Here is a 15,896-nt window from a genome sequence, read left to right as displayed (position 1 = left end):
TATTAGAACACATATTATTATGACAATTAACATTTACATTGATTGTGGAGAGGCCATTTTGTGTGATGGACTTGGGTCGTTCTTTGAGTGATATACATGATATTTTGCCATAGAGATGAGAGAAGGACGAGAGAGGGCGCTAAAATATGAATGTAAGAATGACCCAAGTCCTTCATTCGTACATTCATAAAAGATTTAACTCATTTATTTCAGGCACTTCCGGGGGTAATTGGGATTTATCATTTATACAAAAGATGAGTCCATGCAAAAGCTACAATTTCCCATGTCATACTGAATTTGGCCAAAAATTGGACTTGGGTCGTTCTTATATTCAGGTCTTCATATATATATATATATATATATATATATATATATATATATATAAATATATAATAAAAGTATCATGCTATCAAATTCGACAATATTGATATGCGATATTGAAATAAAACCATTCATAAACACTACTTGTCACATATTATTACAAGAAAATATAACCATGAAATAACATAATAATATTGAACACTGTTCATTAAGCCGTATGTACCTTGAATGAGAGAAGAAATAACCTTGACCATATCATAATTGACGAACTGGACCTTGATAATAATCATCATATTTTTTTTTTTTCATCTTACAACCTGTCCATTCTTTCATAGTTTGGAATTTGTAACTTTGAATCCTCATGACCACATTTTTAGATTATTCCCTCTTTTTTCTCTCTCTTGTTTAAATCACTTGAGGAAGTGTAAGTCATAAAGTATAATTCCAAATAAACGTACAAATGAATATTACGTACAATCAAAGTGTATAATGAGGGGAACAATGCATTCCTTGCAATGGAAACAAAAAGTCACCACATTGTATAGCAATGTAGTAGAGCAACTTACTGAAAACGTAGCTTTCAAGACGCGGATCACTTCAGAAATAAATTATGCTAATAAAACGTATATCCAAATTGTATATCTGACCCATCCATGAAGCAGGTGACACAAAAGCATACAGTGGCCAGTAATTGTTATACAGTATAAAATATACAAACATGAAATGAGATATCAATTTCACTGCACAAACAATATTCATTAAGCTGTGTATACCAGGGAAAATGGCGACATAAAACAACAGTACATACAAATACAGTTGGTCAAACAAACAAAAAAGGGGAAAAAGGAAAGAACCGTGCACGAATAATGCATTATTGTAGCAACAAATAGGAACAAAATGATTATACAACACCATGAAGAACAACGAGGAAGCAGAAGAAAGGAAGAGAGGTCTGTTAACACGCCACTTCATCGCCAGAAAATGTGTAAGTACCGAGGTTATTTCATAAACAAGCAAGATACCTTCTAAGACATTTTATCTACCGAATCTTAACCGTAAATATATATTTGCATAAAAGAAAAAAAAAAACATAGCATAATAAAGCATGATGAATGATGACAGCAAATTCTGTTTCATGGTTAAGTGGATGTAAAAAGACACGATAAACGGGCAAATGATTGCAGTTTACTGGTCAGAATTTGTAACAGGTGAGGATCAGCTCAGCCTAATAGTCCATGGGCCAAGACCCGAAAAATGGGATATTGGTACCACCTGGGGTGGCAAAACCTTTTTGGTGTCATTTTGTTTGTCGGACATAGATATGCTTATCAAGCTATTATAGCATTTCCAAATGAGTAGCTTAGTCATAATAAATGAATTTGTAACCAATTTGGTCTTGTTTTTATATCCCTATACTTCTGAATCGAAACTAACCGATATACAAAGAAGAGCACTGTCTTCTTTATGTCCAAATTGGCTAAAAATTCATTTATTATGACTAAGCTACTCATTTGGAAATGCTATCATAGCTTGATAAGCATATCTATGCCCGACAAACAAAATGACACCAAAAAGGTTTTGCCACCTTAGGTGGTACCAATATCTGGCCTGGCCCATGGACTGTTATAGATCCCCATGAGCTTGGGACAACAAATCACACCACGCCCTTCAGTAAAGTATCCACCATGGCATAGGTGCGCAATTTGCGGGGAACCTTGTACTGGTTGGCAGTTGCTCCTGTGTTTTCAAGCAAATAGTCTTTGAGATCGTCGAAGGTTCCTGGTCGAACAACCAAGACTCTTGGATGTGAGATGGACACTTCGCGACGGAGTCGTTCGTAGTCACTGTTGCGCAGTCGCAGCTCTTCGTCAATCTGGTCGGGACGAAATGAAAAGAGAATGAAACTTTCATGATCTCTTTCCTTCTCTCGTTTTTCAAAGTCCATATTCCATTCCGCATTACATTATACTCATGTAAATGATGCATATACACTCTGTAGAAATCGCATGCGCAAAATTGTCGAATTTTATACATGAAAGCATTACTTGTAAAACATAGCTTCTCATGCATGAGATGGTTATAGAAAATTCTTACATGAAATTTACATCTGTAAAGAATTATGAAGTTGAAATGAGATGTCAAAGAGCGATAGAGAGAGAGAGAGAGAGAGAGAGATAGAAAGGTGAATATCCAGTATTTTAGTTGCAAAAAAAAAAAAAAAATTGCAAAAAGGAAGGATTGGTCGCATTGTTTCTGTGTTATTCCAGTACATGAATTCGTTAAAAAAATGATAATCAGTTCTTCAAAAGAAAGACTAAAGTATTTACCAACAGTTTTTTCACTTTTATTTCAAATAGGATACAAATATTGCATAACAATAAAATGTTGTGCATATTGAAGAACAGATCGTCAAAGTTGTTTGCACGTCAAAGCAAACTTCCCCATACCGTGCACCCCGATATAACGAAGTCCTCGCGACCGGCTTCCGTTTTTGTTTCTTTCGCTATCTCGAAATTCCGCTATAGTCGAACAGCGTAGTGAATAAAACATATTTCATAAAGATGATAACATTTCGACGTGAATTTGGATTCGTTGTAACAAGAACTGCGTTATAATTGTATTTGTTTTTAACGGAGTGAACTGTCAACTAACAGCCAATGTCCCTATATTGTTCCTGGCCACATGTCCCTTTTAGCTCTTTTTCACGTATGCCATCATAGAGAATGATTCAGAGCATGATAAAATCCAATGCTTCAGTCCTACTGATATATCATATTCTTTAGCTTTTGACTTATCATAATTCTCAAACTGTACAAAACTGTTTTTACACGTATTCATGAAAGGAAACAAATCTTAAAAAAAAAAAAAGCTAAACTGAAGTTTAAAAGAAAACTGTACTGACATTTTCTAATTGTCTGATAATTCTAATCTACATTTTTTGATGCCAACTACTGGAAAGAGAGGATTGTAAAACCAAGGATAAGCCTGTAATGATTTTTTTTTTGAAAAAAAAAAATGAAAACGAGCAAGCCATGGAACGATCCACACAATTTGGCCTACGTCACAGGTGCTCTTGGTGCACAACTCCGACATTAGCAAGACGAACTACATAATGCCAATTTACTGATGAAATCCCACACGAAGTACTGCAAAAGCTGTTATTTAGTATAATTGCAATATGGAGCTATAATAAACATGTTAAACAATATCTATCAATCTTTAAAAGCAATCTCTTCAACAGCTTTTTATTTAGATAAAACTTGTGGGGAAATGCAAAATGAAATTGGCATCGTTATCCAAACGTGCTGCCCATAGAAGACTGTGTGTAAGTAACGTTACGCATTGATGATCATGATCGAGCGATGGTTCGCCAGTTCAAACTGTGTAACGTAGATGAGGGCTGAGTGAATCTAAATCCAAATGGGATGGTAGATAGACTCTCTTCAACGGCACACACGATTTACGCTTAGTGAGATGAAAACGGTATCCAGTACACATAGACTCTGAAATACTAGAACTAAGACTAGGACTACTGAGCAGTCAAGGAGTAGGTTCTACGTGGCAGTCCAAGTTTTGACGAGTAGGCCCTACACTCACTCACCGTCGACATTGCAGCTGTAGGCCCTATTAATGTGCAGGGCGCTAATAAGGCACAGCGTAACGTTACATAGCCCTGCTGGCCAGAACTTGAAGAAAGTCCAGACGAAAGTCCAGACTCCAGATCTACGTAGATCTGGACCCTTGTCCTGCAGGCACTGTTTTTCCTGTGCTGGATTTTTCAGGTAAGGTATCTCATTTATGGATTTCCGATGTTTTGTAGTCGAGATAAATCTCATAGTGGTGGTATTTACACCAAGGACTAATGTTAGATCTAACAGTTTGTTTCAGTAGGCCTACTACTAGGACCCATATCTCGGAAGAGTGGCCTGACCACGTAGATTCTAACACAGTGTCGCCGCTTCGCGATCCCAGCCCTTGTGTAGGTATAGTGCTAGCGTACTTCCGTATCCATGTAGATATCTCAAAATTCACCTTGCCAAATGGCACCACTCACAGGAAATACTTTATGATTCATATCCAACAGCTCACGTTAACAGAGCTACCAAGTCTCACGCATTCCACGTGAGACTCAAGCATTTAGGGGCCATCTCACGATCGCACGCATGACACCCATTTTTCTCACGCATCGGGCGAAGTCTGCAACTTGGGCCTATGAGCATAGCTCAAAGGATTTCCCTTTTGTCTTTCAAAATAAGTAAAAAAAAAAATAGACGCTTACTTGTAAGTGTGCACCTGATTGCACCATTAAAAGCTAAAAATTGAAAAAGCTCCCTACCCTGGGAAAAAAAATATTGCACCCTGGGAGGGGGAAAAACCCTTCCCACACCCTCGCTCGCGCACACATTTGCGCGCCGAGATGCCGAGTCATGAAAATCTCACTCATAAAAAGTTTTTGAACTTGGCATCCCTGCGTTAATTGGAAACAAATCACATGTCGGGAAGCGTAAGTGTAGCTGTCGACTTTCCTGTCGGCGTCGCTAAAAATAATCTGCTCTACGACTAACACGAGTAATTGCGGCCAGGCCCTACCAGCCTGCTGCGCACGCACAGACTGAAGTTAGCCATTTAGTATCATGAGACAAATCTTTCAAGTAATCGGGGGCAATAAATAAATTTTCAAATGATTAGTAGTAAGTTGAATGAAAAATGTAGTTCCTATATCACACAAGTCGCAAAAATCATTACACTTTTGACTTTAGTTCTCGCGTAAATTCCCCGTTCGCACAGTACTAGTCGGCTAACTTCAGTTCTAGATTGTGCATCTTGCATTCGCCAAGATCTCTCGCGAAGAGTGAGTTTTTTTTTTTTTTTTTTTTGAGGGACGACTTGAAAGTCGACGTCAATATTGATACTTCTCGATTACTGATTTCGCTCAAATATAAGAGAATACTTTGAAATATGCTATGAAGTAAATCCTGTAATTTTGGTGCGATTTGGTTTAGTGAAATTTGAGAAAGCTACATGGATAGAACAGTACACAAGCACCACCTGCCAGGTATAGGCCTAAGCGTCGTCTGCTACTCGATACGAATTAAGCACGCGTATGCGAGCACTTGTAATCAGTAAGAGTGAGAGCACCTGTGACATCATAACATCCGGACTCGTCAGCTCATTAGCATAATTCTCACCTAAAAAAAGTTCCATTTTTAACATTAAATTACGGACTTAATCGTTATGAAATTTTGATTCTGTTTGCACCGCTGGGTCTTTTACAATTAAAAGAACTACATATAAAAAATAAAAAACCGGTACAATGCCCTTTTAAGTTTAACCGTAATGAATGCAGAACACAATTGCGATGTCACATACTGCTTGCTTTTCCGTATCCGAAAGAGGTTTGCCTGTTTCTTGTAATTCAATGAAGAAGAGGTAGTAAGGCGCTAGCTCATCCGGTTCAAGCACTGTTCATACAAATACAAACAGAAAAGAGAACCATGGTAAACTTAAATTCGAGTGAAATGGCAATAAATTCCATTTTCTTGACAATGATATCGTAAAACGCTATATGATGAGGGACCCTTGAAAAAAAAAAGACGTTACAGTGTACAGTATAGCTGCTTGAAATATGAATGTAATAACAACTACCTGTATCAGTATTGTTTAACGATACATGTTGAAATTGCTCGGTAATTTGTTCCAGTCGTGGATTTTGTTCTTTAGACATGTTAGATGTGTCCCTGTTTGTGGAAAACAAAAATGGGCATTACAACTGATTGACAAATTTCCCTAAATCAGCGTAAATAAGCACTGAATTGATCCGTGTTTTAATAGTAGCCATGATAAAAAGTCATGGGCGTACATACTCGAGCAGGATTCGAACCTACGACCTCCTGATCTCCGGACAGGCGTCATCTCCACAACACCAGGAGGTCGTAGGTTTGAATCCTGCTCAAATATGTAGGCCCATGAGTTGCAATGAAAATATCTCGATGGAAGAATTTCATTAATTTGAAAAATCACGCAGTACCCGCTGCATGCTATAAGGATTAGAACCTACACTTGCTGTCGGGCGGAAGGGAGATGTGTAGTGTGTAGTGGAGAGATGACGCCTGTCAGGAGATCAGGAGGTCGCAGGTTCGAATCCTGCTTGAGTATGTACGCCCATGATTTTTATCATGGCTACTACTAAAACACTGATCACTTCAGTGCTTATTTCCGTCGATGTAGAGCAATTACGACAGTTGCAATGAAAACATCTCGACGGAAGAATTTCATGAATTTGAAGAAATGAACATTTCCTTTGAAATGTACGACGCTTTTAAGTTTTGCGTCCTTTCCACAACTGAACAACCAGTCGATGTGGAAAAAGAAACGTGTAGATATTAAAGATATAATGTTGCTATACCTGGGCAGTCCTGAGAAAGAACCGTGCTTTCAGCCACGGCGAATTCCAGCAGGCATCTCCCAGGCCAGCGGTTGACTGCCGCTCTTACACTCTCCAATACCACGGTTTGGTCCAGCTTTTCAAAACGGAGGTTCAGCATTTGACCAGTCCTAAACAATACAGACAACATGCAACATTGCAAACGTGGTTCTTAAGACATGTTTTGATATATCCAATCAAAGTTGAAATGTCATCTATGATATAGATGACATTTCAATAGATACATTTCCCACATTATGGAAATTTGGGAATGATACTCCCTGAAATAATTCTAAAGGGACAAGAAATAAAACTGTCACACATACCATATTGTTTAGAGACGATTCCCGTCTTAAAAAAGTCATTGCGACCAGCAGTTTTCGCTTTTAATATTATTGACATTTTGTTATAGTCAAACAATAAAGTATGATACAGGTGTTATGTAGGCCCTAAATAGTTTTGGAACCTTGATTTTTTTTTTTTCACTTCGTTATAACAAGTTTCATTATAACAATGTTTGGGAGTGCACTGTGGTATCTTCCCTCCTTAAAAACAACAACAAGAATAGAAACTTACCTGTACAGGAATTCAATGACCGGCGCATTTTCGTAGAAATCCTCGATTCGCACCACGTCCCCCATCCGATACCGATACAGCCCAAAGCCTTGAGTGACGACTATTTCGTAATTCTGTCCTTTCTCGACCTCGTTCAAGAAGAAGGTTTTCGGTTTATCCAGGCTCCTGCAGGCAACAACAACAACAACAACAACAAAAATCTTATCATGCCAATGTTTCGGTAAAACTCCTTTCTGGGTAGCCCTCCTCTACACTCACTTTGATCTCCTACTAGAGATGGTACTATAACCCTTATTTTTAACCGCACCGATAGTAATGACGGCGATGATGATGATGATGTCATAATATCCATGAAACATGCTTTGTTAATATGAAACCATACGTCACACCTTTATTTCTAGCTTTCCTTTAACGCATTAGGAATCCAGATCTAAGTACGTGGCACTCACATGTCTTGCTCTCTGATGAATTCAAACAAAATCTGGTCGACGATAGGTAGGTAGCCACTTTTGAGGAACTTCGGCCCGGGACTGAAGCACATGAAGGCCTCTGAACATCCGTAAACCAGCGTTATCAAATGGAGCCCTGTCGGGAGGTGTGTATAGGTAGATAAACAACAATTAATTGATTTGCATCGATATATTCGTTTGTAATCTAAAACTTACAACGATTCTTTTTTAATTAGGTTTTTTTTTTATTTAGTTTCTCTGCTGAAGTAAAATCTCAACATTAGTTTTCCGTATTGTGCCTGTTAAAGCACTTGCTTTCTTTTTCTAAATACACCTTTAAACAAAGTTTGATGCTCATTATTCCAGATGTTCGTTTGTCCAAAAATGAAATAATATTTCTTGATCTAAAAATGAAAAAAAAAAAGCCATGATGTCTATTTACGAACCTTCCAATTAACGAACCTCATTTAATTTTCGGATTAATGTAATCCTGGAATAACAAACTGTATCCGCAGCAAAAAGTGCTGCCATAAATGGTATTACTGCAATGAACCACTTTATTCCCACTGACAGTGCATTCATACATAGATCCTTTCGGGTTGCTCTAAGGATACAATGACAATTGCAGTAAGGGATATCCTTGTCTATTCTACAATCAAAATTTTTAATGTGCGTTTGGGTGACAATTTTCGCTCATCATAAATGCAGTTTTCAAGGTTAAAGGCATTATTGACCATTAATTTTGCAGATGAAACAAAAACCCAGCATTAGTGCTTTAGAATGCTTCTAAAGTGTGACTAAGGGATAGAAACAACCAATGTAAAATTTAAATCCGTAAAATCGATGGTAGTAGTGTTAAATACACCAAATTTGAACAATAATTATAACAAAAATGATTCCAGGCTAACCGTCTACAGTTATGGCTTATTGAGAAAAAATAGTGATATCTCCTTATATTTCATGCTTTATTGCAAAAATGTTATATGGTAGGATGTTTTGTGATACAACTGACCTACACACATGCATCATAAGTAATATCTGGAACATTTTGTAAATCACTGCTCCCAAAGGTAAACAGGACCTTTAAAGGGATAGTACAGTATTGGTGGAGATGAGAATAGGGCTTTTAACTTGTTACGAGATACCAAGAAAACACTTATGATATAGTACAGAGCATACCGTTTTAAGAGGAATTCAAAGTTTATTCAATGAAAATCGGGTTTGGAATGACTGAAACATCAAAGAAACACAGTAAAACAAAGCGATCGTACAAAAGTGTGGGTCCCACACTTTATTAGAATCGCTCTGTTTTGGATATCTCGGCCATTTCAAGACCAATTTTCATCATATAAACGTTGAATTTGTCATGGAATTACATGCTCTTTCATATTTCATAGGAGGTTTCTCATTATCTCACCAAAAAATGCTAGAAACCTGAAATTAGGTCTCAACCAAAACTGTACGATCCCTTTAAAGCTTTACACTATTCACACAGACCACTGCTTCACTGGAGTGAATGAAAAAAAAAAAAATAAGACTATCTCACTTAATATCATAAAATTTTCCTTCGCTAACCTCAGTCTAAGTCATCGAGGCCGGAGATATTATTATCAGTCAGTGGCTCTTTGTTTTTACGTATAGGGATTCTTTTTTGAAAGATATCTCCAAGCCAGGCTTGATTTATTGACTTTAGAACTGCCCAAAATTTGCTTTAAAACAGAATCAGAAAGATGATCCACTTGAAAGTGACTAACACTCTGGCATGACACATTATATATATATATATATATATATATATATATATATATATACATATATATATATATATATATATATATATATGAAGAGCTTGTTTGCAAAAACCGATAAGTCCATATTTGCCAAATGGATATATTTGCAATTAAAGGTCAAGAAAAATAAACAGAATAATAAGAAAATGTTTGCTTTTTTTGACCATAACTTCAAAAATGTACCTTTATATGTAGTGACCAGTATATCATTTAAAAGGTATTATTTTGTACTTTATGACAGAGACCGTACTTCAAAATCTTCAAAAATGGACTTATCGGTTTTCTCTTCATATATATAATAAACATATATATATATATCATATATATATGTATATATATATATATATATATATATATATATATAGCTGAGACAATGTAGATAACAGAAGATGTCGCATGAAACCGGCAGAGTTGTGAAGCTTTCGACCGTGGTCTTCCTCAGCTTTAATATCTGTTTGTGAAACGAAATATATGTTTTTGAGCATAACAAATCTGAAGTCATAAACACAATATATTAAATATAAGTTTCATGCGACATCTTCTGTTATCTACATTGTCTCAACTATGATTTCACTTAAGATGACAGAGGCGTGCGGTAGGAATATCATCATCATCACACTATATGTATATATATATATATATATATATATATATATGTATATATATATATATATCATTATATATATATATATATATATATATGTATATATACAGAGGCTAATCTAAATCTAATCTCATCAAATGTGAGCCATATAAGCTATAATGAGATATATGTTTGTCATGCATCTCATTGGAAATCATTGTCTAACTTGGTGAAAGACCCATGATTGTACCCATGAGTAGAAAAATGAATAAATATAACATGAGATCAAAAGCACCTATGTTTGCATTTTGCATGGACACTGATGGGAAGTCTTGACGCTATTCTTATGTAAAGACCAACAGACGAGTGCACATCACGAGTCCGACACCCACGAGTTATGCAGAACACTAGTCATATAACGTACGAGTAATACGACCTACGAGTCATAAGGTTCACGAGCTCAAAAAAAAAAGTCTTGTGTCCTACATATTGGACTCATGACCCTTATTTGCCTAGTATCGAGCTCATGGGCTGTATGAGATGTGGGTTTCGGGCTCATGGATGACCCCTTGCTGACAACTATTTCACATGAAATATTTCACATGAAATGTTTGGTACTTTAAATCCCCGGTACACATTATTCTCCTTGGATGGTCAGAAAGAATCGTCAACTTTAAGCAGCAAACGGCTAATGGTCAACTCCTGAGATAGTATACCTTCAGCATACGTCTGACTAATCCGTGGCCAGCTTCCGGAAGAATCGACGCCATGGATCCCATGAATGCGAGGCCAGATTCTCTGAATAATCCGTCGAAAACCCTTATCAAACTCCTTCTCAAGTTGAGCGGCTCTCTTCGGGTCGGCTCCGTGTCGGGCGAGGTCTTCGGAAAGCTCTCGGCGTATCGTAGCTGGGAGTTTCAGTGCTGGATTAAGAGTTCCATGCTTTATGTCACAAACGAGTTGTTTCCAGTTGGTCTCCAACATCTTCATGGCACTCTCTAAGAAGTGGACAAACGTCAATACCACGGCACCTATATCTGGATCTAGGAGGCCAAATAGTAACTGCACATACAGGGCTTCGTGTAAGGTGGTGATCTTGTATCCAGCAGGGGGCGTGGAGAAGCCACTAAGGCCCAGGTCGTACCCCTCAGCAATTGCGGCCCCTGTCTCGATATTTACCCCCGACTTTGTTTTCAAAATTTCTGGTGCAACGTAAAAGTAGAGCGTCTTCTTAAGTAAACCTACCTGGTAAAGATCGTTGTACACAAAGTTCATAAAGGCCATGACTTGTGATAAAATGGCCATTCGATTAATCTGGGGGATATATTTTGATTTGCCTGTTGTTCCAGTTGTCCTGATATACGACGCAGGAAGACCGTGAATGAGGACGTCTCTCTCGCCTGCCATCATTCGATCAACGTAGCTCCGGAAGTGCTCATAGTTTGTGAGAGGATGTTGCCTGCGAAGGTGCTCGAGTGACTTTATCCCCATAAGGCAGTGATCTCGCCCATACACGGTGGCTCCATTCCGCTTGATTATTTCCTGCAAGAGGCGTTCTTGGTGACGCATTGGATTCTTGCAGAGTTCAAACAGCTTTCTCCTTTCTCGCTTTCCAAATTGGTTCGCTAAAAATCTTACCAGAAAGTGTGCTGTGACAGTCGTTAGGGTTTGTCGCGGTGTTGGCTGTTGGAAGAGAATCCAGGCATAAAGGAACGATGTCAGTAGAAGACATAGGCCAAGAGTACCTAGAAAATACAAAACAGGTATGAAACAAACATTGTAAGGATTATTCTAAAACAAGAACGCAGACATATACAAGTTGTTGCAGATTCCCAGGGAATTAGAGACATTTACTTTCGTGAATTGACTCCATTATAGTTCTTAACATATAAAGCTATGGGTGCCCGTTATGGAAGAATGCATCACCGTTAACCGGCATTTAGGAAAGTATTGGTAATTACCAAAATCTCCAAATTGAGTATTGGTGGGCCTAGCTCTTTGATGAATTTATGTTTCGACGCAACGTCAATGACTGTGACATGTTTCGACACACCTAACAAATGTTAAACAACAAGTATACCCATTAGATCAGAAATTGTTCGGAGACTAAATATTATACGTTGGTGTGTTTTTATGTTAGGTCCCATTTCACTCGTCAGGTACAAGGACACAATAGTCTGCACAATCCACGCATGTGTGATACCATGTGGACAGCTAGAAATTACCAGATATGAGACGAAGCCATAATCTCGAAGAATCAGACAGGGAGGTCCAGAAGAGTAGTCCGGATAGGAGAAACAAAGCCATGCTTAGTAAGCCCAAACGCTTGTAAAGAGAATAAGACGCCATGATGTTATGATATCTCGTAATATTATTACTTCAACCAGAGACCATGCAGTACTAACGCCAGCCCAAGAAAGAAGACAAAAATCACTTGGAGGGAACCGAGCTTTTAAACTTACTCCAACTCTAAAACTGCAGTTATCGCATTACTTGAACTTTGAAAGCAAACATTTACTTGATCACTTGTCCCTAGACGATAAAGGAAGTTCAGTCTGACCTGTTACTTTGGAGTTCAGAGTCCAATTTACACTTCCATGTCACGTTACAGATAGTCGTATATGTAAGTGCCCTTCCACCCTTATGTTGACCCAGAAAACCCCACTCGGTCATCTTAGCCATCCTCTTCCAGTTCTGATGAGAACACCAAGCCTTCATAATCACATTTATCACCGTTCATCACAAAACTATCAAAAACTCGCACGCCAATACTTTATGTGAGGACTCAAAATAGATGAAATGCATGGGTCAACCCCAAAACTTATATTCTTCTACCAACCTATTTTCTTAAAGAACAGCTCTTTCTTTACATAATTCTACAGTTTGGGATTATAAGTTTATTGCCAAATTTTATGGGTGTTTGTTTGTTTATTTGCTTTTGCGAAGAACCCTTTCTTAAAACGTAATAAGATATGTCTTAGAGGCCCTTTACATTTTCTTAAAAAAAAAAAAAAAAAACCTTCGCACACTCTATACTTTCAACTATACCGGGTGTCCCAAAAAAAGCGGAACGGTAAATTTTCAGTACCTTGCGTTCCAAAAGTGATATATTTTTGGCATCATTAGAGAGAACATCTTCCGCAGAAGACAATGATACCAACATCATTAAATTTGGCTTAGTACTTTTTATTCTACACCAATTTCTGTAAATGCAGTCATTTTCAAATTTCGCCGGATTTTTGCGACTTAAGAGATAATAATTTGAGCGCGACACACAATCCATACGGTGAATATTGTGTAAGCTCGGTGATCCATGTCAACAAAAGATACAGCTTTCACATTGGGCGCGGGCCAGGAAAAAACAGTGCGTGTGTGTGTATTGCTTTGAAAGTTTGGGTCTGTAATCAGTATAATGTGCTTATAATGTGTGCAAAATCTCAGCTCAATCTAATGATGTCCTCATAGTGGTTGATCTAATAAGAGCTACATTTTTCATTTGTCCCATTTACTGGACAGAGCACAGCAGCTGCTTGGTGAAATTAAGCACTTCAATAAACCCTAAACTTATTATTTCTTTACATTATTTGACACGTTTTCAGAGGAAAGTCCATTTATATTATTTTGGCGACTTGTTGGTGATATTGTGATAAAGAGTCACATTTTCGCAATGTCCCTTGACTTGAAAGATATCCGCTTTTTAAGTTTACGACTTGTATTTATTTTTTTTTTCGCTTGTCAGCTGCTTAAACCCGGAAGTGGAGAAGAATTTCAACTAAAAAGACCCACTTTTTCTACTTCTCAACCCTCTCATAAAAATCCCAGCTACGGGCCTGCTCTCCATACATGCAATGCAAAATACTTTAGATCTTCAATGGCTGAACTCTAATAGATTTTTTTTTTTTTTTTTTTTAATACTGAATCACAACTAATTTCCGGATTCAAAATCTTTTTTTTTTTTTTAATACTGAATCACAACTAATTTCCGGATTCAAAATCTTAGTAAACATGAACAAAGTATTTTGGTGACAGCGTATACGAATGACTGATTCAAAATTATTAACATTGATTTTTACTGCTGCACTATGATTATTGAATAGGTCCTACATATTGTATTGTTCTCTATTCAGAGTTCCTGTTTTTCTGTCGCAGCTGCAGGTACCTGTATAATGTCTAATGTTGTCTTTAAAGCGTTCTCCTCTGTTCTCTTCTCTCTCTCTCTTTTATTTCTCTCTGTTGGCTGTGTATGTGTGTGTGTGTGTGTGTGTGTGTGTGTGCGTGTGATGTTTTGTTTGCTCAGTAAGGAGTAATGTACAGAAACTGTTTTTTTTTTTTCAAATCCTGTTCAGCCATGCTCACGTTTTCATATTCCATAGTAATTAACGTGAAATGTATGCAATAATTCCGACTTATGACCTTCATTTGTGCTTGGCGTAACTAAAATAGATCTAGTAGACAAAAAGTAGCTGTGGTGGTTTTCACTCCTTGGGCCACGAAAGTTGATAGATATTTTTGCAGATATAAATTACGGTATCTATATCTTATGATACAAAGTTCAATGAATTTCACTGGATGAGTAAGGTCACAAATCACAGTTATATGACACCCTCAAGTAACATTGTCTAATTGAGAAGTTTGCAATGTCTGCCATAATTCAAATTTACATCAGCGTGTTTGCTCTCTGAATCTTTTTTTTTTTTGTTCGTCTCCTTCCTCCCTCTCTAGCGTGATCATAGCATCATTTCTTTTCTTTCACAACTATTCTTCAGCTATTTCTTGTGGTACATTTCAAAGTGTATTTGATATTTACGTCGGGTTGTGTCAAAGAAAGGTCTGCTCTATTTGCAAATCACTTCCATTTCTTTTTTTGGTTCAGTTTCGTGAGGAATTCGTTATTTTGAGTCTTAACTGCATTTCTCTCTCTCTCTCTCTCTCTCTCTCTCTCTCTCTTTCTCTGTTGCTCTGTTGAGACGTTCTGTTAAGCCAAAATATACTTTTAATTCTCTCTTCGGGGTTATGGTGTGATACAACCCTAAAATCTGAACTCGGGGGACACTTTTAAGCACACGTATGTAATTGTAGTTTCCATGACAAAATATACACGCTTTATTTTGTTGACAAGTAAAGATGATGCATAACAATGCAGCAATATGATTGAAATTACTGTTACAATTCACCGATTGCAAGTGGTGATTGCATGATAGGATACGTTATATTACAGGCATAAAACAATTTTACGATTATACTGATGATTATGAATAACATGTTCGATAATAAGTCAGATGTGCTACAAAAATTCAAATAAGTTTAATTTATGAATATTTGACGAAATCCAACATCTTATCGATAATTGCAACGAAATAAGAGTAAAATAGACGTGATATTCTTGATTGTCAATATGACTTTTTTTTTTTGGCAAATACTAAAAGTGGGAGAATTATTCTGCCCTACTTTGGCAAAAGGAAGTGACAAAAGTGACATTTCTCGTAAAAGATCAAAATGTGTCTGTCATTTACACTGACGTCAATGGACTATCACGATGTCTTATCTAACATATCTCTTAGTAGGATGAGTGTTTCTGCATGAAATTTGGCCTGGAAGAAGAGCTTATTATGTGAATTATGAAAACATCAATAACTCAAATTCGGATGGTATGTCACTTGCTTCCTTTTGCCAAAGTAGGGCAGTATTCTCAGACGGATTAAGACACTAAAAGGGCATGTGCACTATTGGAAATAATGACTATGACCTTCTAC

The 15,896-nt window shown here is 37.2% G+C and overlaps 1 protein-coding gene across 1 annotated transcript; it reads right to left on the bottom strand.

Annotated features, from left to right (window-relative positions):
- Positions 1-1,975: 1,975 nt before the first annotated feature.
- On the bottom strand, positions 1,976-12,492 carry LOC140235593 (uncharacterized). The gene is made up of 7 exons (XM_072315597.1): positions 12,369-12,492; positions 10,860-11,888; positions 7,771-7,906; positions 7,322-7,486; positions 6,728-6,876; positions 5,692-5,783; positions 1,976-2,194 (listed from the first exon to the last, which is right to left on the bottom strand). The coding sequence occupies exons 1-7, from the start codon at positions 12,490-12,492 to the stop codon at positions 1,976-1,978; spliced, it is 1,914 nt and encodes a 637-aa protein (XP_072171698.1).
- Between the last annotated feature and the right edge of the window lie 3,404 nt (positions 12,493-15,896).

This window comes from Diadema setosum, chromosome 12, assembly GCF_964275005.1.
Source record: "Diadema setosum chromosome 12, eeDiaSeto1, whole genome shotgun sequence".
NCBI lineage: Eukaryota > Metazoa > Echinodermata > Echinoidea > Diadematoida > Diadematidae > Diadema > Diadema setosum.
This window is presented reverse-complemented; position numbering and strand designations above follow the sequence as displayed.

Excerpts from the sequence above, each read along its gene's own strand:
- LOC140235593 (XM_072315597.1), bottom strand. The coding sequence starts at position 12,492 with ATGGCGTCTTATTCTCTTTACAAGCGTTTGGGCTTACTAAGCATGGCT. Across the intron at positions 7,907-10,859 it reads TAGTCAGACGTATGCTGAAG|GGCTCCATTTGATAACGCTG; the intron begins GTATACTATCTC and ends ACCTCCCGACAG. Across the intron at positions 6,877-7,321 it reads GTCATTGAATTCCTGTACAG|GACTGGTCAAATGCTGAACC; the intron begins GTAAGTTTCTAT and ends TGTATTGTTTAG.